Source organism: Caloenas nicobarica, chromosome 3 (assembly GCF_036013445.1).
Source record: "Caloenas nicobarica isolate bCalNic1 chromosome 3, bCalNic1.hap1, whole genome shotgun sequence".
NCBI lineage: Eukaryota > Metazoa > Chordata > Aves > Columbiformes > Columbidae > Caloenas > Caloenas nicobarica.
The window spans coordinates 104,604,277-104,629,166 of NC_088247.1; the positions used below are offsets into that span (position 1 = coordinate 104,604,277).

Sequence of the window (24,890 nt, forward strand, 5' to 3'; positions counted from 1 at the left end):
TAAAAATTTGATGTCTATCCATTTATTTCTATTCATACACAAGGCAACTGTGAAGACTTACAGCCTGACATCAAATTGCCAATGTAATGCAGCTTAAATAAATGAAACTGCTGCTGAGCTGCTCAGGGGTCACACGCCATTATCTTCAATAAACATTCTTGGCTTTTTTGGGCACAATTTAGTATACAGTCTATCACATAATATTAGAAGTTCTGTTCACTAGTTCAGACAGCAGGACAAAAAAAAAAAAAAATGAGGGCTCTAGCCCCTGATGCTCCCTTCTTAAACAGGGCTCAGAGGAGCATGACATTGGCTTACCACTGCGCTTGGCTTACTTGTGCCTCATCAGAAAACCTGCAGATAGATACTCCACATCAAAGAGAAAAAACATCACAGCTTTCCATTCTCCTCTTTGCTCACCACAGTTCTCAAAGTCTGTTTTTCCTTTGCTGATGACTTACAGCATGTTATTCTTGCACTTTGAGCTCCTCTTCATGGGGATTCTATTCTGTCTGTGGCAGTATCTTAGAAGGGATGTATGCTAGAAAAATCACTTATTCGAGTCACCAATTTTTAAATCAACGTAAGTCAGTCAGCCTCGATAATCTATTAACCAAGCTGCATAATCTCTTCTCCATTGGACAAGAATGTTAATTTTGTCATTATAGATTTGTAACCTGCATTGTGGTGGAGATACTTTTTATTTTTAAATCAACTACACGTATGGAAAATGCATAACACATCTTCTGCAATACGAACCTATTGAGTCTCAGATAATGTTATCCAGATAACAGAATACTGGAAATGCTTTTAGGAATTAAGAACAAAAAACATGGCCAGAATGCAGTCTCAGCAAATCTATTCAAATTTGCAAACTGCACTTGTTAAAAATCCTCTGTAAACAAAACTAAAATTTGACCACAACATTTTACGTGCTTCTATGCACATATCACGTTCCCACATCTGCAGTATCAAGAAGTATCAATACACCTTTATTAACAGAGGCCATCCAAATTTAAACGAATCATTTGCAGGAAAAAATAAAGGTCAATTTTAAAGTAACTTACTTAATTTAACCATGCATTCTTCTGGCATTTAATCATTTCTTACTGCTCCAATACATTTCACTACAATGGTGCAAAAGCATTATTTTAAATTGAACTAATTTGGGCTTCATTTTCACACTTGTCATTGTTTTATATTAAGAGGATGTCTTTTCATACCAAATATTGGCAAATAGCAAATGGTGCCAAAGCATTCAGTTCCTCTAGAAGACACATGGAAGTGGAATGAAGCTGCATCAGGCGAAGTTCAGACTGGACATTAGGAAGAGGTTCTTCACTGAAGGGGTGGTCAGTCCCTCGAACAGGCTCCCCAGGGCAGTGGTCACAGCACTGAGCCTGTCAGAGTTCAAGCAGTGTCTGGACGATGCTCTTAGTCATATGGTTTAGTTTTAGGTAGTTCTGCAAGGAACAGGGAGTTGGGACTTGATGATCCCTATGGGTCTCTTCCAAAGTGAGATATTCTATGATACCTCATCTGAAATCCAACTCCTAAAAATGGGCACAGCAAAGAAAAAAAGCCCTCTAAGCAGAAACAGAGATGCCTTGTAACTTAACATTTACAACTCTGAGGATGTAGATGCTCCATGGGACAGAGTAAAAATACAGAGACTAGAAAAGTTGTGCTGTGGTTTTGGTGTTTTCCAAACATTCTTACCTTTCAGCCCACATCTTTTGTATGTTTAATGTACCCTAGACACTACGTTTAAATTAGTTTATGCAAAATCTGTACTGTGCTAAACCATTGTATTTTGTGGTATCACACATCAGGCCTAAATCATTCAGTACTTGTGTTCTCACTGCAGCAGAGTCCATAGGCAGAAAGAAGGGAAACAAGAAGCAAAATAAACGCTCACTTGAGGAGCCTGCTGATACTTTCCTAGATCAGCAGCTCCTTAGGAAGAATGATTTTGGTCCATAACAGGGAGGAAGCAGGGAAAAAAAAAAAAATCTCACTGCCAGATCCCACCCTCTCCCCTACCTTTCTTCATGCAGCACAAGGCTTTAAATTATACTTCAATTATTCTTTAACAGCACCTTTAGGTACTAAGAAAGCATTTTACCTGACTAAACTGCCTTAAAGCAGAGGACATAATGCAGTAGTTTCCCATTCCTGTCTTAAGTGGTGGTGTTATATACAGGCTATGAAAAATTAAACAGAGGCAGTAATGTAATGACAGTAGACTGTAAGAGAAGAGGAATAAAGAAAGAGAGGGGAGTTGGGAGGCATCCAGTTTTTAAATAAACAACAGGTTTGATTTTCTAACCTCTCTAATAGATAACATCCAGTGTTCTGGAAGAATATTTCTATCTTTAAGTGAACATCTAATTAGATAAAACAGTCCTGACTGCTCAAATAAGAACAGATTGCCTAACAGTCAGATGACTGATAGCCAAGGGCCCAGGTTTTCCTCCCCGCTTATCCCTGCACAGCACACTGCACCAAACTATTTCACCATCTAGGAAAGTGGAAGAATCTTCCACAATTGCTCAGTTTTATGGCCTCCAGTGAAAGGCAACAAAAATATGAATTACTGCCTTGAATCAAAACCCTGGTCAATGCACCAATGGGGAGGAACACCTGCTGTTTGCATGTCTCACCATCCCACCAGATTCAAACAGGAGAAGAAACCCAACACAGGTGAGAAAGCAGCTCTCGCTTTGATTTCCATTCCACAGGGTGTCTGCATTGTGCTGCTGGAAAAACATCACATAGAAAGGCCGAGACACAACGTGGGATCCAAATGGGAATGCACAGAGAAACAAGAGGAATTCAGTAAAGCAATGGGCAAAATGAAAGGTTTTGCTAATCAGCAAGATTTATGAATGAGTATTAATACCTTCTCGTGTGCAGCCTGCAGTGAGACATGCTGTTCGGTTAATTATTGTTAAGTTTAGGTCAACATATTGTTCAAGAAAAGTAATTGTATTTTGCTCATTTGTACAATGCTTTTTGGTCATCTAAAAGCTCCCAGGCAACAGGGAAGTTCCTAGCAGAGGCAGCATTTGCTGGACTGGGGGAAAACGATTACCTTTTGATTTGCAGATTCTTGAGAAATCATCAGTTGTAAAAACACAGCAGAGAAACAGTGAAGCTCAAGAAATCATAGCAACGCTATTCAACTTATTTGCTAAAAAAGTCTTCTTGTAATAGACAACATTTCTGAAAACTAACATTGCCTGCAAAAGTACCCAAAGAGCATCACACTGCACAGCTCTTGTTCAAAATTGCACAACAGCAGCGTGAAAACCTACCAGGTAGAGTAGCTAGTCACACTGATGTTTAAATCAACTTTCTGGAGCTGAAAAAATTTAAAAAGGCAGCTTCAAAGTAACACATACATGCCAATGATATGTATTCCATACTTCAATAAGGCTTTATCAGGACATAATTCTACACAGGAAAAATATAATACACAAAAAGAAAAGCCTGCTATTGAGCTACAGAAATGTGCTGCACATAAGAATTTCCTTACTGCCTTGGGGATAAAGCAAATTATAGCTTATGCAGGTTGAGAATTCACAGCATTGTATTAAAAATGCTAGTTGCAAGTATAAAGATTTTTAAATTCTAGGACCCTGCCCAATTCTAGGACCCTGATTTTCCCCACCCCAAAATCTTTAAAAGAAAACAACACTTGAAGCTGGAATTTGTTAAATGTGTTCTCATTGCAAATGTAATTTGGGAGTAAGTAGATACTAGGGATGGAGGTGGCAATGAACAAAAGAGAGAAAGAGGTGAGTTGTGAAAAAAAGAGGTTTTGTTTGGTTTTATATCACAATTTTATGTACATTTCCAGTAGCATATCAGAAATTAGATATCCCCAAAAGCATCATGTCTCTGTAGGAGGAATATTATGGCTGATACTGAAAGCAAACATACACATATCAAAAAAATGGTATCTATATATTTCCTATAGTAATGCAACTGAACAGCTAATAATACTGAGCCCCCTGCAAACAAATTCAATAAATGATTTGAAACTATAGAAACAAGTATGAAACTAGAAGGCCTAACTGTGGGACTTCCGTATTATATTAATTCATCTTCCTTCTTTTCTTCCACTACATTATTCACTGCTTTTTCATATCAGAAATTCCCTTGGTCAAAAATAAAAGCATTATTTAGTGTGCCTGTATTCAGCAGGGATCTGGTCCTGATCAGGGCTTTTGAGGCAACAGTGAGGGAAATCACTCAGAAGTGCATGATCTCACTGTATACAAATAATTGGGTTCCTTAACAGTTTGTTATTCCAAGTGTTTTGCTGCATAAAATACCTACAAAGCAACAACCACGCAATTCTTAATGTTCATTATTTGAAAGATAAGTAGGTATTAAGAAGAGGTTAGCACATAGAAAAATCACACAGGAAGCCTGGGCTTAAAGTTACTATGTATGGACCTTTAAGTTTTCATCAGTATAGACTGCTAAACAGATTTCTGCAAATTCAATCATAATCAGCCATTTTACTGTTCTTTTATAGATAGTCTTACGTCTAAGAATCCAAAGGGAATTAAAAATTAAGAGAATTTTTTTTAATGTAATGATTTGAGTGCACAAACTATGAAAATAAAGAAAGAAATGTTTCTTAAAATAATCTTGTAATGCGCAATATCTACTCCTGGCAAGTTTTTTTAAATGATGCTTATTTTCAATAATGTAGTTATTAGGAGTATAATGAATTGAACAACTACCATTTGATTCGGTGAATTCTTTGAGCAAATTACAAAAGTAGCTATGAGATAAAATTCACAAATATAGATTCACAGTAACAATCCTAATTTTATAGTGAAACATCTGTTTCAGTTTGTTTATTAATTTGATTCAATCTATTTGTAAGGTGTCTATTTAACACTGCTTAGCTTTCGCTATTGCCTTGCCATATCAGTCTCTGAACATTACTTAACATCTGTTTTTATTTTTTTTTTATGGTCATGTTCAGTTTCTGTTAGACTATATATATGTTTCATCCATGTATATACTATGTAGTCCGCTTTTTACTTGGACAGCGTATCATCTCTTCCAACGTATGTGAAACCTAAATATTTTTTCTTACTGAAACATCTTCAGTGGACAAACAGCAACGTTAGAAACCGAATTTTAAGGTAACTGAAAAAAGGAAAAATACGCTGATCTTGCTCTGATCAGTTTTATCTCTGACATCCTCATAATTCTCATGCATTTGTTTCAATATCAAAATATTATAAATTTTCTATTTAAGTCACATTCAAATATTAACACTTTCTACATTTCCTTTGCCCTGCTTAATTCTCTTGTGGGAGAATACAGTATATGCCAGTAGAAACCTCTGCTTTAGCTAATTATTTATTTATAATACAATTAGAAGCTTCTTCAAACAATGTTTGCAGTACTAGATTTACTTGTCAGGGCAATAACAATGTTGTCAAAAAGCCAGCCAGATACAGTGGCCGATGTCTTAGCTGTGAAAATTTAACTGTGAAACCTCTAGAAAGGATATTCCGTTAAAGAACCGGTCTCTCTCAGACAATACACACACCAAAAAAGTGAAAGTATGTAGGAAAAAGTCACGACAGTAGTAGCAGGATATACCCAGTCAGAGCTACGCTATGCTCCTGGAAAGTACTCTTTCAATACTCAATCCCGTAATCATGGACCAGAAATATGCTATTTGGACATTTCATACTTAAATATTCAGTCTATTTCCTAAATTATGCCATTTTTATAGAATATGGATAATCAGATTATTGACTCTTCCATTGTATTAGTGCTACTTACACAAAATCTTTGTGCTAAAATGCCAATAAAGAACATGAAACCTATTCAGTTACAATAATTATCTTAAAATAGCAGCTCAAATTTGATTTGATATACTCTGTAAAACCAGAATAACATAATATTCCTCAAAACTGGAGCAAACTAAAGCAAAGGCTTAAACCTCTAGGATGGCTGGAAAGTTGCTTTTTCTAATGCATTTTAAAAATACATCAATACAGTGAAACAGTGTATGAAAAGCTATGCATTAAAAAAGATGAGTCTTGCTCAATACGTATCTGGAGGAAAGTCCCACATCATTCCAGAATCTCCAAAGACAGTAAAGAAACAACCTCTGGCAGTTAGACCGTGGGGAAGTGAAAAGACCTAACGAAATGCACCTGAAAATGGCAGGGTAAGTGCCAGCGTCTCCTGTGGATGTGTTGTCTTTACTAAAAGTCAGAAATGGTGGGAGATTTTACAACTCGATACCTTTTTGGTTGGCCTGCATCCTCTTCAGCTGCTACATTTCCTTACGGGAGCACATGAAAGGAAAGAGCAGAAAAAGGACTGGAGACCAGCTGATTAACAAGGCGGCAGAACAGGACCTAATTAACGTTGCTGGCTGCATTTCTGCACTGTGCTCCCATACAGGTGGGGGTTTCTTGCCCTGCACTCTCAGAACCTTCTGATGTCCGTTTTGGAGAGGCAAAGGGGACAGAGAGGGGCAGGAGTCCTTATTATACAGAAAGGATAAGGAAAGTTTAAATGGAACATAAGCTAGTATTTTCTTCCCCCCAAAAGAGCTGGGAGAACTTCTGTGGTATTCATCCGAAAATATTCCTGTTATTTCTTTCCTGGACTGTCTAACAAAGACAAGAACCAGCTGAGAAACAGGCACCTAAATATTTTCTTCTGCACAAAAAACAAAACAAAAAACCAAACCAAACAACAACAAAAAAACCCCAACAAAAACCCGACCAACCAACCAAACAAAAAATGCCACAAAACACTATGTAGAGATATAGGCAAATTAAGCTGCATTTTTGCTTTGAAGTATAATCCTTCCCTCAAATTTACAACTTCTTCAAGATAGTCTTGTATATGTCTTCACTATGAACAACCATTAGAATAACAATTGTGCTTTCCATTAGAGAGCATACTTTTCAGCTTCTACTTTAAAAATCACGTAGGATAACAACTCTAAGGTAATTAAGTCTGGCAGCTCATAATTGAATTGCCGGAAGACAAAAATGTCACAGCTCTTCAAAACTCATTTCAGCGTATTTTAACATAACAAAGGCACTTGAGACATGAGCCATACTAGAAAGTTCAGTAGGTTACACTTTCAAATTTTTAAGCCAATATGCTCTTTTGATAAGAACTTTAATGCAAATCCAGCTATAGCCTGAACAAAGACCCTTTATGCCTAAGTATTTATATCCCTACCTACAGAAATGAAATAGCTGTGGCACCAGAAACACTTCCATGCCAATATAAAAGTGTACATATTCCCCCAGCGCTGCTTTAACTCTACTCCAATTGAGTTAAGTGCTAAAATTTTCTAGGCTTAGTGACACCAATATTTTACTTCACAGTAGCTGATCCATCATAGCTGTCGGTGTGCGTGCTCTTAGCCCATGGCAAAGGCAGGATAATGTGAGTTGGTTTGCCCTGCTTCATTGAAAACTAAGATGACTCAAATTACTTTGCATTTGCTTCAGGAGAAGCTCGCACACATGGGCAGCTATAATGGATCAACTGTCGTGCAGTAAAAGATTGGTGGGGCTAAGCCGAGTGCTGAAATAGAGCACAAGTCCTTTTTTTATTTTCCCCTGGCACTTAACACAACAAGGGCCAAACCTAACTTGAGCCTTTGAGATCCACAACACACGAGTGAGCAGACAAGTGAAAAAACAACAACTAAAGCTCCTACGTCTTGCAGTCTCTTCAAGAGCAATGTTAGCTACAAAATAACTTGAATACAGAGGTGAAGGTCTGGACAGTTACCTGGTTATCTCTATGCCTAACTATTCCAGGTTTGCCTACTTTGCTTATTCTCCTTTTTCCTTTATCACCTTGTCCTTCCACCCCAGCTATAATTCCCTGCTTTAGCAGTCCCAGTGAGCCTTCTTAAAAATGTTAAGTCTTCAAAATATACATACTTTACATTTGTACACTGAATTACTGTGTTATTTATCTTTTCCATCTGCATTAAGCAAAACCAGGGTGAACATTATCTCAAGTAGCACCCATGCACTGGCACTAACCGCTTTGGCTACCCCCTCTCACTTTTTCCAGCAATTTATCTGACAGTCCTCAAATTAAATCCAAATTTTAATTTCTTTTCCATGTAGATGTCAAGGCACAAAAATACAAATATTACCGCAAGCCCACCAATAATTAAAATCCTGTTTAAAACAAAATGCACACAAATTGTCCATCATTAAAATACATCTCTATTTCCAGTGAAGTCTTACTGGTTCATATCGCAACAAAGCTTTTACGAACGAAACTATTACGATTAAAAAAAAAAAAAAAAAAAAATCTCGAAAGTATGCAACTAACTTCTAGTGATTATCTGGTCACCTGACACTACTGTGTATGTTCCTTGGTACATACTCAAACAGCTTGTATCCCACAGTGTGTGCTGAACACAACTGCATTGTAACCTGTATCACTTCCGATGCTGTTCCTTATCAATCAAGAATAGGTGAGAATATAAAACGTACGTATCTATTGCAAGTACTGTAGAGAAGTCCTGCCTTGTCAGACTACGCAGGAAACTGTCAATGCCATTAGAAATTCTCCTTGAAAACTGACACTGCAGAATGTGTCAGTAGTTTCTGATGATGTCAGATGAGAAACTGCAGCAACAGCTCAGGGCAGAGCAGCGCTCCCGCGAGACGCCAACTTTGGCAAGTTGTACTGAAACGCAGCAAGAACGTTTCTGAAATGGAGGTTACTGAAATGTAATACCTCTTTTTTTGAAAACTTTACTGCAGACAATTTATCAAGCCAAAGCTACGGTTCCAGGAAGAAGGGACTGTCTGTTTTTCTTTGGGCTATTGTTCTTTAAGGCTCACCTTTAATTGATTCATAGTTTTTTCATACATTGGAATGCAAAGAATTAATAAGTTAAGAACTAGATAAGTGAGTCAACGCTTCGCCTTGAAATACTGACTCCTCTGATTTTAATGATAACGAACTAAAAAATAACTGCCTACTTGTAATGCAGACTTATTAAACCTGATAGCTTTATACTTTTAACCTACAAAGGGGGCAACAAGGTCTCGGGAGCTATTTGCATTTCAAGCTTTGCCCTTCACCCATTTATACCGCTTGGATTGGTATAATCTCTCATGCACCTATTTTTACACCCCAACTGGGGTAATACTTCTAACAAAGGTGCAATGCTTAATACTCACAAGGTTTTCAGTGACATGGAAATTAAAGGGTTGTGTTATAATCCTTATCTTACACATAATTTTAAATTAAATGCTTGTAAAAAATCCTTTGAAAGATCAGAAAAAATGTGCTGAAAGCAATACCGTATATTCATTCAAATATTTCTCAAGCTCAAGACAAAATTGCCATTAGGTAACGACTTATTAAAAGTTACATGTAGACAATATATCAACACTTCCATAACCTTATACTTTTGACTATGTACAACTAATTCATGTAATTATATGAAAAGATGAAACTGAAAGACGTGATGAGAGTAGCTGTTTCAGTTTCCGCAGATATAAACAAAATGATCAAGATCTAAAGTACCAACTATAGCTGCAGTCCACTGAAACTGTCCAGTAGATTTCCAAGTTATCTTCTTGCCTTTACAAGCTTATAAAATAAAGAAGACTTTTACCTGAAACCACCAGACACAATTTAACAACAACAAAAACTGACAAATACTTATGAAAAATCTATCACATAACACAGGAGGGCCATTAGAGACAAGTAGGAAAAATTCTGCTCTTATTGATGAGACTGAAGGTTGTCCACTTTGGACACCATCTTCTGCTGTATCACTGCACCAGCAAACTTCATGTAGATTCATGATAAAATCTCTTCCGCCAATCTTAATTTCATTCAAGGTTTCACTTCCCAATTCTCCCCTAACTATGTGGCTATACAGAATACTTTGTTGTTGCAAGAGTCTGCCACTCAAAACACAAGCCAACTGAACACAGAGATGCATATGTCTAAGGCCTCTTTTCATATATACTATGGTAGAATAGAAGCTGAACATTTATGATTTTAGACTATCAATTTATGGCTCGAGTGAAGGACATACTTTAGCTGGATTCCTCTCCTGTGACTAATAACACATTAACAGTCTACTAAAAAATAAGCTAAAAATCACAACATTGCAATCAATGTACTCAAAGCCCACGCATTGTGGAGGGTGCTTAGGGATCTGACATATAAATAGTGGTTAATAGCACTACAGATCCAGGCTCCCAATCTACTGCCAGGAATTGTCATCCTGTAATACAAACACCAGGAGTAAACTTCTGCCTGTGCCACCTCCACCATCACAGCCCCCAAAGTGGAGTATGAGCCCAGAATTTAATTAGTAGGTTCAGCTACTGTGTCAAGACTATGAACTGAGATGGCATCATCATCTGCTACATTGACCTGCCACAGCTCCACCTGCTTGAGCCTACTCATCAAATCTATTAGATGTGCTCAGTTTCTGCAAAGAATTGAGAATTTGAGGGGAAACCCTAAGCAATTCCTGACAACCTTTCAGGAACTAAATTTTGCTAAGCATGACAGCATCCAAGCTCCTGAAGCTGACCTTCCAATTTTATTAAAGGCATTAACAAGCATACATACAAATGTTTTGGTTTTTTTTTTTTTTAAAAATATATATATGCTGCTTTTGAAGAGATAAACCTATGAACCTTCCAGACTATACTCCTGATTCCATCTTCCGTCATTGCTTTAAAAAGTTGCATTTGCAGCTGATTCAAAGATTTCAAAACATCTCTGCTGTACTATGACGTTAAAACATTTATCTAAATACGTATTTTCTCATTTCCTGTAACATTAAGAGAGATGCCTTTTGTCAAGTAAAATTGACCTTAATATTTGACTGTTAGGGAAAAAAGTATGTTACCTAGGTGCAGCTCTTACTTAAGAGGACTGAAGGCCCAGCAAGTAAATGTAATAACAGTGCAACAGTATGATAGTTTCTCTGTATGGAATCCTGCCAAAATTATCTGTTCAGATAAATGGCCTGACAAAAGGGAGCCATAAATAAGGTTACTCTTTCGACATCATAAAGTTGACGCATATCCTGCCCAAACTAGTTTTGTATAAAACAGCATATAAATCTAAGAGATAAATAAAATGCAAAGAGATGCTTTTATATCAGATAAGTCTGCTCATTTATTCAGAAACCATTTGTGCTGCAATTTTTGGCCTATCCAAAACCATTTCACTGAATATATGCAACTCAAATCCATTTCCAGCCTATATTACTATACATACCGATTATTTCGTATCCTGTACAGCGTATTTGCATAAACAAGCTCAATATAAAACTACAGTTAAAACCACAGTTATTAAAATGAACCATCAACTTTGCAACTGCCTACAGGGGTTTTTCTTTCCTTTTTTTTTTTTTTAAATCTTCTCAATAGTATAAATTGGATAATGAAGAAAGAAGCCTGATGAGAGCGTTTGCAATGTGGGGCAAAACACCACCAAAAACAAAGTGTCGAAAAAGACTTTCAAAATATTCATAAAATCTTTTTTCATAATTTTGAAAAATGCTTTCCGTATGTAAAGTAGACATATTTTTACCTATAAGCAACAGAAGCACACGTAGTATCTTTAAAAACCAATACTTAAGCATGTAGTCCAGGCATCCTCCAGGAGATTTATGGTTCAATCACTCAATATGCCACATATTTTACACGTTGGGGTTTTTTTTTAATACAGAAATAGAGTTTAAACCTTTGTCATTTCATAGGGTATGAACAGTGGGCAAAATTTAAATTGGGCAAAATTTAAACACATTTTCCTTTCAAATTAAAGGGTTCAGTGACCTACCAAATCCCGGAATGCTTTTGAGACTGGATTTGAGACAGATTTTTTCAAGTCTGAGGTAGCTGTATCGCAGCAGGCAGTTCCACAGGAACATCCAGTCCATTCGTGTGCGATGGTTCATGATAATGACACTTCTTTCTCCAGGAACAAATCCATCACCAGTGACAACCACCTTGGCACCAAATACCATCTCCAGCAAGGCCTAGAAATAATATCTCAATATTATGGCTTTACTCCCAGAAGAAAAGCATCAGCTCATTAGCAATAAAAATTAATTTGAATTATATCGCTTCACTCATTCACTCACATTATCACTGCTAAACAAACTTCTGGCTGTTTTCTAATAAAGCAGACAGCTTTTCCACAGTAACAGTCAGCTGTTTAATGGAAAAGGAAACAACAGTTGAATAGCACTTCCTAAAAAGTACTCTTTTAGGATGTCCAACATTAAATTTACTTTTCCCCTGTTTTTCCCAGAATACTACCAATGTAGGAATAAGAGTAAGGGAAGCAGTATGGATTAAAATGTGGTAGGTAAAATCTAAGGACTGGCTGGTTGCACAAATAATCTATTGCTCAATACTGTCAGGGTTGGGAAGGCATTAGAAGCTGCCTTGCTTTCTGCTTGGGTCCCAGTGGTCAACATTTATGTGCTCGACTTCCATCTGCAAAAATGGCTAGAAGATAATGGCAAAAGAAGCAGCTGACAGAAACCCCAAATAAACTTGAATATAGCACAGTGATATAGACCTAGGTCTGTGCAACTCTACTGTGCTATCTTGAAGCCTGGACCTCCAGCCCATAGTTAGCAAAAAGCATCAACCACCAAATGCTGGTACATGGTCATCTCAGAAGTTCCATCCCAAAGCCCGGAATAAGCCTCAAACTTGGAAGGACACAAACAAGAGGCCGGGCAAATACCTTTCCCTGTTTCACCTGAAAAGCCAGTGATGCTAGAAGTTCACATATAAAATATGTTTCTTGCTTTACCCACCATGTGGCTCTGAAGGGTCAAGTTATAAACCACAAGTTCCTGGTTTATCAAAAGAAAAAAAACAGGTGGGAGCTATGCAGCACATTTAAGAGGGCCTGGTTTCATAACCTGGGCAGCTGGACCATAAAGATGTAACTGTAGACTAGTTGCACATAACATCAGAGCCCAAAGGCATGCTCTGGCCATGTTCACACCACTGAAGTCTCTAAACCTCCAAAACAAGGTGGCCACATTCAAATTGTCTATTGAAAATAGTTTCTGACCCATAACCATTCCCAAATCATACAAGAGAGTGCAGGCATGAGTGCTGATTAGTTACAGCAAAAGACCAGGACCAGACAAATAATTCAAAAATATGGATGACTGCATGGTAGTGCCTTTCAGCCTTTTAATACCTAGTGGAAGCACAGTGGAAAGGTACAAAATCCCAAGAAAGAGAGGTAGACAACAGATATTACCTAGAGGTACAGCTTAAGGCCCTGAGGTTAGGGCCACGGCCAGGACACTGTCCAATCCAGTTAGCAGAGAAAAAGAAACCACAAAACTTGATTGGACATCTACAGGAATAAACTTAACAATTAGCCTTAACATAAAAAAAATGGAGGCACTTCAAATTACCTCCTTACCATCTCTTCTCCATACTTCCTCCAGAAAAATAGAGAAAAATAACAAAGTCTGGGGATTTAAGCAGAGCTTTAGGAAGTAAAACAACTTCCTGTTCTGTTCTTATTTCTGCCACCTCTGTGCCACAGAACCTCAAAGAACACGAATTTTTCAGTTTAAGTCACCTGTAAAACTGGAATGACATTCTCATAATTGCAAATGGCTTGAGATCTCAGAATGAAAAACATTATATGGGCCAAATATCAATGCTATTAATAACTCAGCTCACTTACTCTGGCAAATGTGTTTGCTATCAGCAGTAACTATGGATCACTGCAAAAGCAAAAGAGGAACATATAGCTCAAAATGGTAAACAGTTATCTTTTCAGAAAACAGAGAGTCCGACATTTTTGATAGTTTAATAACAATCTTATACATATTTAACATCTAGTTAAACATAATAATGAACAGATGTCCTGTTCTACACACCCTAATGCTAGTGTAAGACAAACTATACTGAAAGTTAAGACCCACTCACTACTGACTCTGCTAGAAAAGAAATAATGTGCGACAGAGGAGTGAGAAAGGTGGAAGTTTCTTGTATCTACAGAGGTCAGGGTTAGAGCTTCCCTGTTGGAGCCCAACTGGTCCAACATGAGTTTATTGTTTGGAGACACAAACCCAAGTACCTGCTTCTCCTGACTAAGAATGGGGTAATGTAAGGACAAAAAACTAACACAGATGAGATCTGAGCCTCAAAAAGGTTGGGTGCAAAATCTTTTTCAGACCCCTTTCCTGAACCCAAATCCCCACTATACTTACAAGACAGAATTATTTTCACAAAAAATATTAAAATTATTTTTGTTTTGGTCCAGTACGGGCTGAAATCAAACTTCTAGACTGCAGAAGTTACCACAAACTAGTTGTAATAATCCAGAACTATAAAGCCTGGCAGCTAATCAAACAAAAGCCAGTATTTTATTTGGGGCAGTTTGCAATTTTAGAAAAACTGGGAGACGATTTGGCAGAAAGGGTCAATTTTGTGATGCTATCAGTACTCAGCTAAATTTCATCATGGCAAGAAATAACAACCTCTCTATTCCCTTTACGGGTAATTATTTCCTCCCTCCTAATGTCCTTGCATTTAGTAATAATGAAAATGACAGAAGTTTCAGAAGATGAAACAGCTCAAACTCCTTTAAAACACACAAGACCAAAATAGAGAAAGTAGAAACTATTTGATATATAATGAAGATAAATCTTCCTTTATGCCACAAGATACGTATTTCTGCACAACAATATAGCACTTTACTTGAGAAAAAGTCAAACAAATCTTTAAAGGCCTGGAGGAACAAAGTCCCTTGGTTTTTAGAGAACAGATGAAAAGATAGATGCCATTTATACTGCCTTTCCTCAGGAACAACTCAGGGAAGAGCTTTGTTATGGATTTCCAGACTCCTATAGCTATAAAGTTGAAGCAGTGTAAGTGAGGAAGACTTCATTTCTAGGGGAAGTTCTTCTATTTCACCTGAAATAATTTGTCTCTAATTCAACTACAAGGACTAAATGCTAAGAGGATTAAGTAAGGGAACAATGAAGGCCAGAAAAAATGTACCAGACAGTGAATAATTTTCCTAATTAGATAGTTGGAGCACAGTCCAAAGAGTTTATAAGATGACTCATTTAGGAAGTTTGTAATTTAAAAATTCTCCTGCTTACTAGTGCTTTACCTACTCTTCTCTGATCAGAACCTAACTGACACTGGATGAAGATGTCATGAAAAGGCCTTTTCAAGAGTACAATTAAGACATGGCTGTTTAACATCTTTGTTGGCAACAGGGACATAGGGACTGAGTGCATCCGCAGCAAAGCTGTTGATGCCACCAAGCTGTGTGGTGCAGTCAACACACTAGGGGGAAGGGATACCATCCAGAGAGACGTGGACAGATTGGAGAGGTGCACCCATGCAAATTTAATGAGGTTCAACAAGGCCAAGTGCAAGGTCCCGCACATGGGTTGGGACAATCCCAAGCACAAATACAGGCTGGGCGGAGAATGGATTGAGAACAGCCCTGAGGAGAAAGACTTGGGAGTGTTAGTGGATGAGAAACTCAACATGACCTGGCAACACACACTTGCAGCCCAGAAAGCCAACCATATCCTGAGCTATATCAAAAGAAGTGTGACCAGCAGGTTGAGGGAGATGATTCTCCCTCTCTACTAAGCCCACCTGCAGTTCTGTGTCCAGCTCTGGGGTCCCCAACGTAAGAAGCACATGGACCTGTTAGAGCAAGCCCAGCAGAGGGCCATAAAGATGATCAGAGAGCTGAAACACCTCTCCTGTGAGAACAGGCTGAGACACTGGGGCTGTTCAGCCTGGAGATGAGAAGGCTCTGGGGAGAACGTCTAACAGCCTTCCAGTACCTAAAGGGGACCTACAAGAAAGCTGGAGAGGGACATTTTCCAAGAGCATGTAGTGATAGGACAAGGGGTAACAGCTTCAAACTGAAAGAAGGCAGATTTAGATTAGATATGAGGAAGAAATTCTTCATTACGAGGGTGGTGAGGCACTGGAACAAGGTTGCCCAGAAAAGCTGCAGATGTCCTGGAAGTGTTCAAGGCCAGGCTGGATGTGGCTTCAAGCAGTCTAGTCTAGTGGAAGGTGTCCCTCTGTCCCTGCCTGTGGTAGGGGGTTTGGAACTAGATGGTCTTTAAGGTCCCTTCCAACTCAAACAATCCCATGATTCTATGATTACCTTACATATAAACTGTCGAAGAAGAGGGAGACTGTAAACAGGCACACAATTTGCAACACTGAGCTAAAATCTAAGCCTCCACAGATAGTACGTTAAGAACTGTTTTGACAAAAGCATAAAAAACTTTTAAAAATAAAACTGAAAGTGTTAGTGAGCAAACTAAATCATGGGATTATGAACATTTTCCCAATACTTGGCTCAAACTGCAACTTACCACTGGGAGTGTGAGCCAAGTGGCCACAACGCAATCGGTGATCCAGCGATACCAGGCCGGCGAGATAAACATCAAAGGTAGAAGAGGACCAAGCATGAATATGCTTCCAAAAAAACTTCCCCAAAACAGTGCAAGTACAAAGTATATCCCTTTCCATGACACCATGGCTCTGAAAGAGAAAGTTGGCATTATGTTAGAGATAAACGGAAAGTAACTACATAAGTTTTCAAGTCCATAGGTCTAGTTTGAGGTAATATTCCTTCTTTTTTCAATGGCTAAAAACACATGATGACAGTAAATGCAACCAAAATATTCTACCTCACAAGCAGCAGTAAGAGTATGGCTTTATAAACACAGTGATTTGTATTGGGATGTTAAAGGGGTCATGAAAGTATCAGCCACATCATAATTTCTTCCACTTATTACAATATGTAGTTCCACTCTCAAATCTTCAGCAATCTATTTTTATTATAGAAAGGTACAAAGGGCTACATAACAGAACACATCTTAAACTTTTCAGCCATTATCTCTGCCATTGGCAAAGAATTAATGTTAGCATTTTCTGAAGGTGAGGAACTTTGCTTTTCTCTTTCTCCATTTTGTTTCTTCTCGCTAAACTCAGTGTTGCGGAATCTTATCCTCCCCATCTAAGAAGGGTCTCTGTGTGACCTCCTTCAGAAACCACTCAAACCTTGCAAGACTGATCAGCCTTTTCAACCACCATTTCCCTTTCCATCACAACAGGGCAGGCAAGCAGTGCCTGAAACCTCATGACTCACCCTGGCTCAAAGAATTTGAGACTTTTTGAAGTCTGTTGTACTCCAGCTGTCCTTACCAGTTATTTTCCAGCTTATTCCACCAAAAAGCCAATAGCCTTTGGTGTTTAAGACAGTAGTCTAGACTTAAAATATTTCATTGTCTGCACTATCAGCTGGACTCTCTTATTATAAATAGAAATGTACAGTGCATGGAGCTTCTTAATGCATTACGGCAGAACAATCAGCAATCCTCTGAGCATCTGTAATAGCTAGAAGCTTTCACAATTTAGCAACTACAACCAGCTATGACAAAGCAAATGTGGAAATATCAATTCTCTAAATTAGGGCCTAAAAATAGACTGTTTTCATCTATTTAGGACTCAACCAACTGTTTATAAAATCAAAGGTTAAGTAGAAGTCACTTTTCAGTCACTTTACCAAATTCCTTTTTTGACAGGCTATTTTAGAAATTATAAGAGCTCAGAGAGACAGGACTTCAGGACAAGAAAAACAGGAAGCTGGTGTTTTTAATTTTAAAATGACCAATGGAAAAGTAATCCATTAAGCCTTGTGTACTGTAGCATACAAGATTTATCTCAAGCACGTTTTGAGCAATGTCCATAGCAATAATGTTTGCACAGCAAAGTATTCAAAAGTCAAGAAATGGCAATGCTAGTGTTGCTGGCAAATGAATTTGCTTCTGCGACTTCATGTTGACAAGTAACAAGAAAGTAGCTCTATTCTGGGATACTTTTAGGTTTAAACAATTTCCTAAACTGTAGATATTTGGAGGAAGGCCAAAAGAAGAGGCCATGCAAATTTGTTAATGTAAGAAGGATATAGGAAGCTGTATCTAGCCTGACTTTGTAGCATAGCAAAAAAAAAAAAAGTAACACTAAATACAAATGTTTGCTGATAGCTGTATCAGAAAGATTTAAACACAATGAAAACTGAATTCAAACAAATACACGTTATTTACATCCTGGAATAGAGACCCTCTTTTTCCTGCCAAAGGCAGGAACTAAATAACCAGCTGTCTGCATACACATGCACTAAGTAGGATCAATTTGACATATTGAAGGATCTTAAAGAGCACTGCACTGAAGAAACAATGTTCCAACCACCTTCTTGCATTTGTTACTGCGAATCTGTGTGGGGAGAGTCTGAAATAAAGGCAGTAGAGGATAAAAGAAAAAACCCAGAGACGGACAAAAGCAACAGAAAGAAAAGCATTAACTGCAGAAGGACTAGAAAGCCTTCTCCTGACATACCAAGATTTGAGACCTACTTCAAAAGGCAGCAGAGAGGATTAAAACTCAATGCGCTTGATCTAATCAAGCATTTCTTGAGGAACACACACAGTAAAACAACTGGAAACATCTATGGACTGCTTTCAGACAGGTAAAACCCAGTAGCAGACATAGAACACGAGTCAGTTTAGCTTCAGCCAGCTGCTCCGGTCCCCTGCAAGGCTGCTCAGAGCCACCAGTCATCAACTCAGATGCAATGACACCCACCAGACAGACAGACAGACACGCACCCGTGCTCCAAGCAGCTGCCGGACAACACAGAGACACACGTTCCCATTCCAAATACTTGACTGCTGCACACAGGTAACCATAGAGTTAATGAGAGAAGACATCGCTCTGTCGTCCTCCTAGACTCATAGGAAAGCAATGTAGGTCACTTATTTACAAGCCGAACTTTTCACAGTTTACACTGGTCCTTCCCTGAAATTATAGTGCAGATCCAAATATTTAAGAAAAAAATCTTCTCTGTATTTTATGTGAAAAACTGTCTTGTAAACATTTTTGGGGTTGTTTTTGTGGTTTGGGGTTTGGTTTTGGGTTTTATTGGTTGGTTAGGTCTTTTTTGTTTGGTTGGTTGGGTTTTGGGGTTTTTTTTTTTAGATGAAGGTATCTGAGGTATGGAAGAGACTTGAGGGTTCTGAAGCTTTTCTTGTTCAACCTGCACCCCAGGAGTATTTTTTTTTAACATTACACTATATGCATATATAAATTATATTGCATTCCACTGGGTCAAAAACTACGGTATTTATTTCTAGACACAAAAGATACCATGTGTATTTTTAATTGATGTAATTTACATCTCTTGCAGCCACATTTTTGTAACGTGATGCATACCATATTTTGCTCACTGCTTATATATATTACATATCTTTACACATGTAGACATGCACTTATCTAGAATAACAGATAGACTTTGTCTCTGAATTACCTCCACCACAATAAAGTACATAGCATGCAAACAGGTATCAGAGCAGAAAAACAACTCCCTCTTAATGAATTTGAGCAAAACTGCAAAATGAGAAGCCTGTGACAATGTGAAGAACTTGCGGCAGACAGTAACCACCCAGCTGGCCTTCTGAAAACAGTGCTCAGCAAACTCATTTTAGTAACAAGGTGAAATTGTTAGCACACTCGAGGCATTTGTTTACATTTGCGGGTTCACGGTGGAGTGCACAGCCCAGACAATAGGTAACATGATTTAAAATACATCTGCCTACACATGTCAATTGAGAAGCATTTATATATACGCTCATTTTAGCCAACAGTCAAGGACACACAAGCTGCTGAGCAGATCGGCTGCCACCAGCACATGCTCTGTGCCGGTCAGCAGAAGTGTTGTGTGTTGCTCTGCCTGTGGGTAGAGCAGAGAGGAGGCTGGAGCCCCAGGCTGGATGTGACACACTCATCAGGCACCCATGTGCCTTCTCTGTCTAACTCAAGGGGTGCCACAGGGAGCCAAGCTCCAGCACCTCGGTGGCTAGGGGTACAGTGCTCAAGTTAGTAAATTGTACAGAGCCAGCTCCGGTGAGACAAAATAATCAGTCACAACTTTGCATCCCACTGAAGCTTTGGTACAGTTTGGGGGTTGCCCATCTCTGAAGCAGTACGCTCGTGGTCACACAGTGCTGCAACTTGCCTAACAAATCCTCTTTTGCCTGTCCTTCCTCAGCTTGGTACCCTCACCTTCATCCCTTCCCAACAGCAACCCCTCTCCCAGCCCCACATCCCACATCTCCCACCCTGAGGCAGCAGCCCATCTGTCCTGGCTTGTATCAGGAATAGTGTGGCCAGCAGGACTAGGGAAGTGATCATCCCCCTGTACTCAGCACTGGTGAGGCTGCACCTTGAATCCTGTGTTCAGTTTTGGGCCCCTCACTACAGGAAGGACATTGAGGTGCTGGAGAGAGTTCAGAGAAGGGCAACGAAGCTGGTGAGGGGTCTGGAGCACAAGTCTGATGAGGAGCGGCTGAAGGAACTGGGGCTGTTCAGCCTGGAGAAAAGGAGGCTGAGGGGAGACCTGATCGCTGTCTGCAACTACCTGAAAGGAGGTTGTAGCGTGGAGGATGTTGGGCTCTTCTCCCAAGTAGCAAGTGACAGGACAAGAGGAAATGGTCTCAACATGTGCCAGGGGAGGTTTAGACTGGATATTAAGACAAACTTCTTTACGGAAGGGGTTGTCAGGCATTGGAACAGGCTGCCCAGGGCAGTGGTTGAGTTACCATCTCTGGAGGCATTTAAAACACATGTAGATGAGGCTCTCAGGGACATGGTTCAGTGCTAGACTTAGGTTATGGTTGGACTCTTATGATCTTGAGGGTCTCTTCCAACCAAAATGATTCTATGATTCTACGATTCTAATACCCCCCCTCAAAGACACCCCATTCCCCCCCCCACTTTGCAATACCAGCTTGTCTGGGCGGGAGCAAAGCAGCACCCTCCAACAAGTGGGCACACACCCTGTTGAAAAGGAAAGCGGGCACACAGGCTCAGCTACCGACGCTCTGCACACTGGTGACAACCCACGCTGGCACCACAAGGGGTGTTGTACCCACTTTACCATCCTGTCAGTCACCTGAGGAATTCCGAGATACCTGCTACCAAAGGCAAGAGGGGATTGAATCTGTTATCATCCTTTTGCATCTCTTAGCCCCTTAAACGCCTAGCTTAGAAACAAAATTTCTTCACAGATATACGTCAGCTATCCCAAACCTAACATATGCATTCAACAACAGAAGTAACAGCTACAAACCAATGGAAAATACACACCTGAAACTTCAAAACACCATTAGAAAACTACCAAGTAATCTCAAAGGGAAAGGAATACTTAATGAGGACTTGTAAAATGATCTAAAGCAAATGTAAAAAATCTCAAAACAAAGAAAATCGGAGCTGATTCATGTCAGAGATACCCAAGAAATTAATTAAAGGATTAGACAGGAAGGCTGAATAACAGAACCCAAGCATTTTCAAAGTACAGAGGTATTCCTTTACTGCTCCTGACAGCTTGCTCTTCCTAACGCAACCACTCTCAGCACTGGATTTAGCACATATTATGGCCTTTATGTATCTTAAAGTCACTTTCTATTTGCTGTGTGGGTCAAAGCTATAGGGAAACACTCAAAAGTATGTTAAGATTCGGGCTGAAAACTGCAAACTGAGAAAGACAGCACCCTCATACTGGGCTTGTAGTTCTCCATCTATTTTTGTGGCAGAACTCCAAGTTTTTGGGGTACTGTACTTTACATGTTCTTGTTGCCATAGCAGAAGGAAAACATGCTTTGTCTCCAGGTAACGGGAAACAGTAATTCTTAAAATACAATTTTTTTCACATTTCAGTTAATTTTAAAAATTCTTGTCTACAATGGGACAAATTGCTTTCCAAAACAGTTGCATTTTTGCAAACTTCATCTTTATTATTTTATTGAAATTATTTCAATATTCTATGCAAACACTGTTTGCATAGTAACACAAGGCAGAGACACCTTCCCATGATCAGATTTTGGCTTGTTTTGCTTGTTATCTACATGCTTTTATTCAAGGTACAGCTGGAATGACAGACAAACCACGTCTTGTTATGATGATGATTTCAAAAGGATTTATACAGTCTGTTCTCTACAACAAAATTAGTTTTTCTTCACAACTGGTTTTATGGCTTATAAATGGGCAAAGAATGCAAAATAAGTTTATCTGGCAAGGAACAAAAACGTTCTAAATTAAAGGTTTAGAAGTTTCACAGTAGTCAAGACTCACCACACACTTCCCGTTTCCTTAGCAGTTCCTGGCTAATTTGAAGTTCTCATATAAACAAGTCAATTTGTCTTCCAGATTCAATATAAAACCAGATTTAACCTACAGCATGGAATTAAGCAATACTACCTGACAAAGCCAACTGCCTGGTAACTAGAGAGACTTTAAGCACTTTGTAGTATGCAGACAGCAAATCAGGTTTTACCACACTACTGAAAAAAAAAAACCAAAAAAAGTGCTCTTTAGTGCCAATAAAACAACACACTGGTCAGTATGTTTCCATTCAATCAGCACAGGCAATAAAACTGTTAATTAGTCTTCAAGAAAAGGGGAAAGGGACCTGGGGGTCCTGGTGGACAGCAGGATGACCATGAGCCAGCACTGTGCCCTTGTGGCCAGGAAGGCCAATGGCATCCTGGGGTGTATTAGAAGGGGGGTGGTTAGTAGGTCGAGAGAGGTTCTCCTTCCCCTCTACTCTGCCCTGGTGAGACCTCATCTGGAATATTGTGTCCAGTTCTGGGCCCCTCAGTTCAAGAAGGACAGGGAACTGCTGGAGAGAGTCCAGCATAGGGCAACGAAGATGATGAAGGAAATGGAACATCTCCCCCATGAGGAAAGGCTGAGGGAGCTGGGGCTCTTTAGCCTGGAGGAGACTGAGGGGTGACCTCATTAATGTTTATAAATATGTAAAGGGTGGGTGTCACGAGGATGGAGCCAGGCTCTTCTCAGTGACAACCAACGGGTAAGACAAGGGGTAATGGGTTCAAGCTGGAACACAAGAGGTTCCACTTAAATTTGAGAAGCAACTTCTTCTCAGTGAGGGTAACAGACACTGGAACAGGCTGCCCAGGGAGGTTGTGGAGTCTCCTTCTCTGGAGACATTCAACACCCACCTGGACGCCTTCCTGTGTAACCTCATCTGAGTGTTCCTGCTCCGGCAGGGGGATTGGACTAGATGATCTTTCGAGGTCCCTTCCAATCCCTAACATTCTGTGATTCTGTGAAGAACTGAATGGGGAACACTAGGCATTGGGTTTAATTCTTCTTTCAGTCAGTTACTAGCAGAAAAGGTAAACATTATCTTCAATTAAAATCAAGCAGAAACTCAGCCAGGGATGCCTTTTCTCTAACAGTTCTACAAGAGAAAGCCAGCAGCTAACTGCAAACTGACTGAATTTAGTTCTGCATTTCCCCTAAGCACGTCGAATGTAAGAGGTGAGCTGGAAATTCCAGCTCCCATATTCAGTTCTGCATTCTGAAACATAATTTCCAAGCCAGAAGATACAATTTTCACAACAATTTTTAAAACCTGTCATCTGGGTGAAGTGAACTGGACTTCAAGGAGGTGGGCAATAGGGAACAAAGATTTGCCAAATTCCCAGGTGTACCTTAAACAAGCCATCAAATGAATGACCCAAACTTTTATTTGTTCACTAGTTTTTTTTAAGGTTACTAAACAAAATCATCTAGACAGGAGAGCAGGCAGCTGGACAATACAAATAATGCCGAGGTCTCGACAACCACCAAGCAGGTGGCCAAGTGACAAAACATCAGCCAGGCAGACAAAGTTTCAGTGGGAATAACACATCCAAGCAGAACATTTCAGTCCAGCAAATCAGCAGGCTTTTCTTCCTGAGCATTTTACGGGGTTTATTTGTTTGTCTTGTTTTTTGTTTCCATAATAGCATTTCAAAGGAAGTTTTTACCAATTATTTTATTCAGAGCAAGAAACTAGTTTCTATGTAGTACAGTATTTTAAAAAGAAACTGGCTTGCAGCAAGCTTTTGTAGACTGACTCAATTGTATTTCCAGATGTGCAACTTATCCCATCTCTTTGAACACATAACTTCTCACTTGTGCCTCAGTTAAAAGAACTGCAGAAATAGCAGAGGTTGTATGGAAAGCAATGACAGGAAGAAGCTGAATTATTAATTGCATAGATATCCACTTTAATCAAGAGCCCACAAAATACAAGCAAGAAGCTCCAACAGTGTCCACAGATCTATTTATGAACTATATTTTACTTCTGATCCTTCACTTGGGCACTTCATTATTTTAAAGAACACAGAAATATGGCATGGATCACAATCACAAAAAAAGTGTGAAGAAATATGCACTTGACCATTAAAACTACTTCCCTTTTATTCAGCTCTTGCATTTAAAAACCTTTAAGAGATTTAACACGTGTATCGTAAAACAACATAGGACAGGGCAATAAAAGATAATTATCATCACAAACCACATCCCTGACCCTCTCTAATGGTACTGCAGATATTAGCTTACACATGCACAAAATAAAAAGTACAATACTTAATAAGTAATTTTTGTAAATATTACAAATAAAATATGATTATTGCTGCCTCTTACTATTTATGATCTCTTTTATTTGCCAAGACTTAATCTGACTATTATAATTCAATTAAAAAAATGTAATAGAATATTTAATTTGTTCTTCCGAGTAGCTGTGTCTTTCCAAATGCAAAAAACCCAGCTGAGATTCTTTGCAGTGCAGTCTTTAGATACTGTAAGCAGATAATTCAGTCACGGTACAGATATCAAATCAGTCTGATGCTTTTTCACTCGTGCTCTTTCCACTATTGCTCCAGACAACCATTAGACCAATAAAGCTTGAATGAAAGCATGAGCTAAGGT

General features: G+C 39.0%; 1 protein-coding gene across 4 annotated transcripts in view; it reads right to left on the minus strand.

The window, feature by feature from the left end:
- LCLAT1 (lysocardiolipin acyltransferase 1) overlaps positions 1–24,890 on the minus strand; it is a 124,242-nt gene that overhangs the window by 64,656 nt on the left and 34,696 nt on the right. For 3 of the 4 annotated variants that reach the window (XM_065632613.1, XM_065632611.1, XM_065632612.1), the window contains 2 exons: positions 16,424–16,592; positions 11,860–12,058 (listed from right to left, as the gene is read on the minus strand). In XM_065632613.1, coding sequence (XP_065488685.1) covers positions 11,860–12,058; positions 16,424–16,588 — 364 coding nt within the window. In that variant the 5' untranslated portion in view covers positions 16,589–16,592. Of the gene's footprint in view, positions 1–1,223; positions 1,322–11,859; positions 12,059–16,423; positions 16,593–24,890 lie in introns of those variants that run through there. The other variant, XM_065632615.1, reaches the window with a different exon arrangement.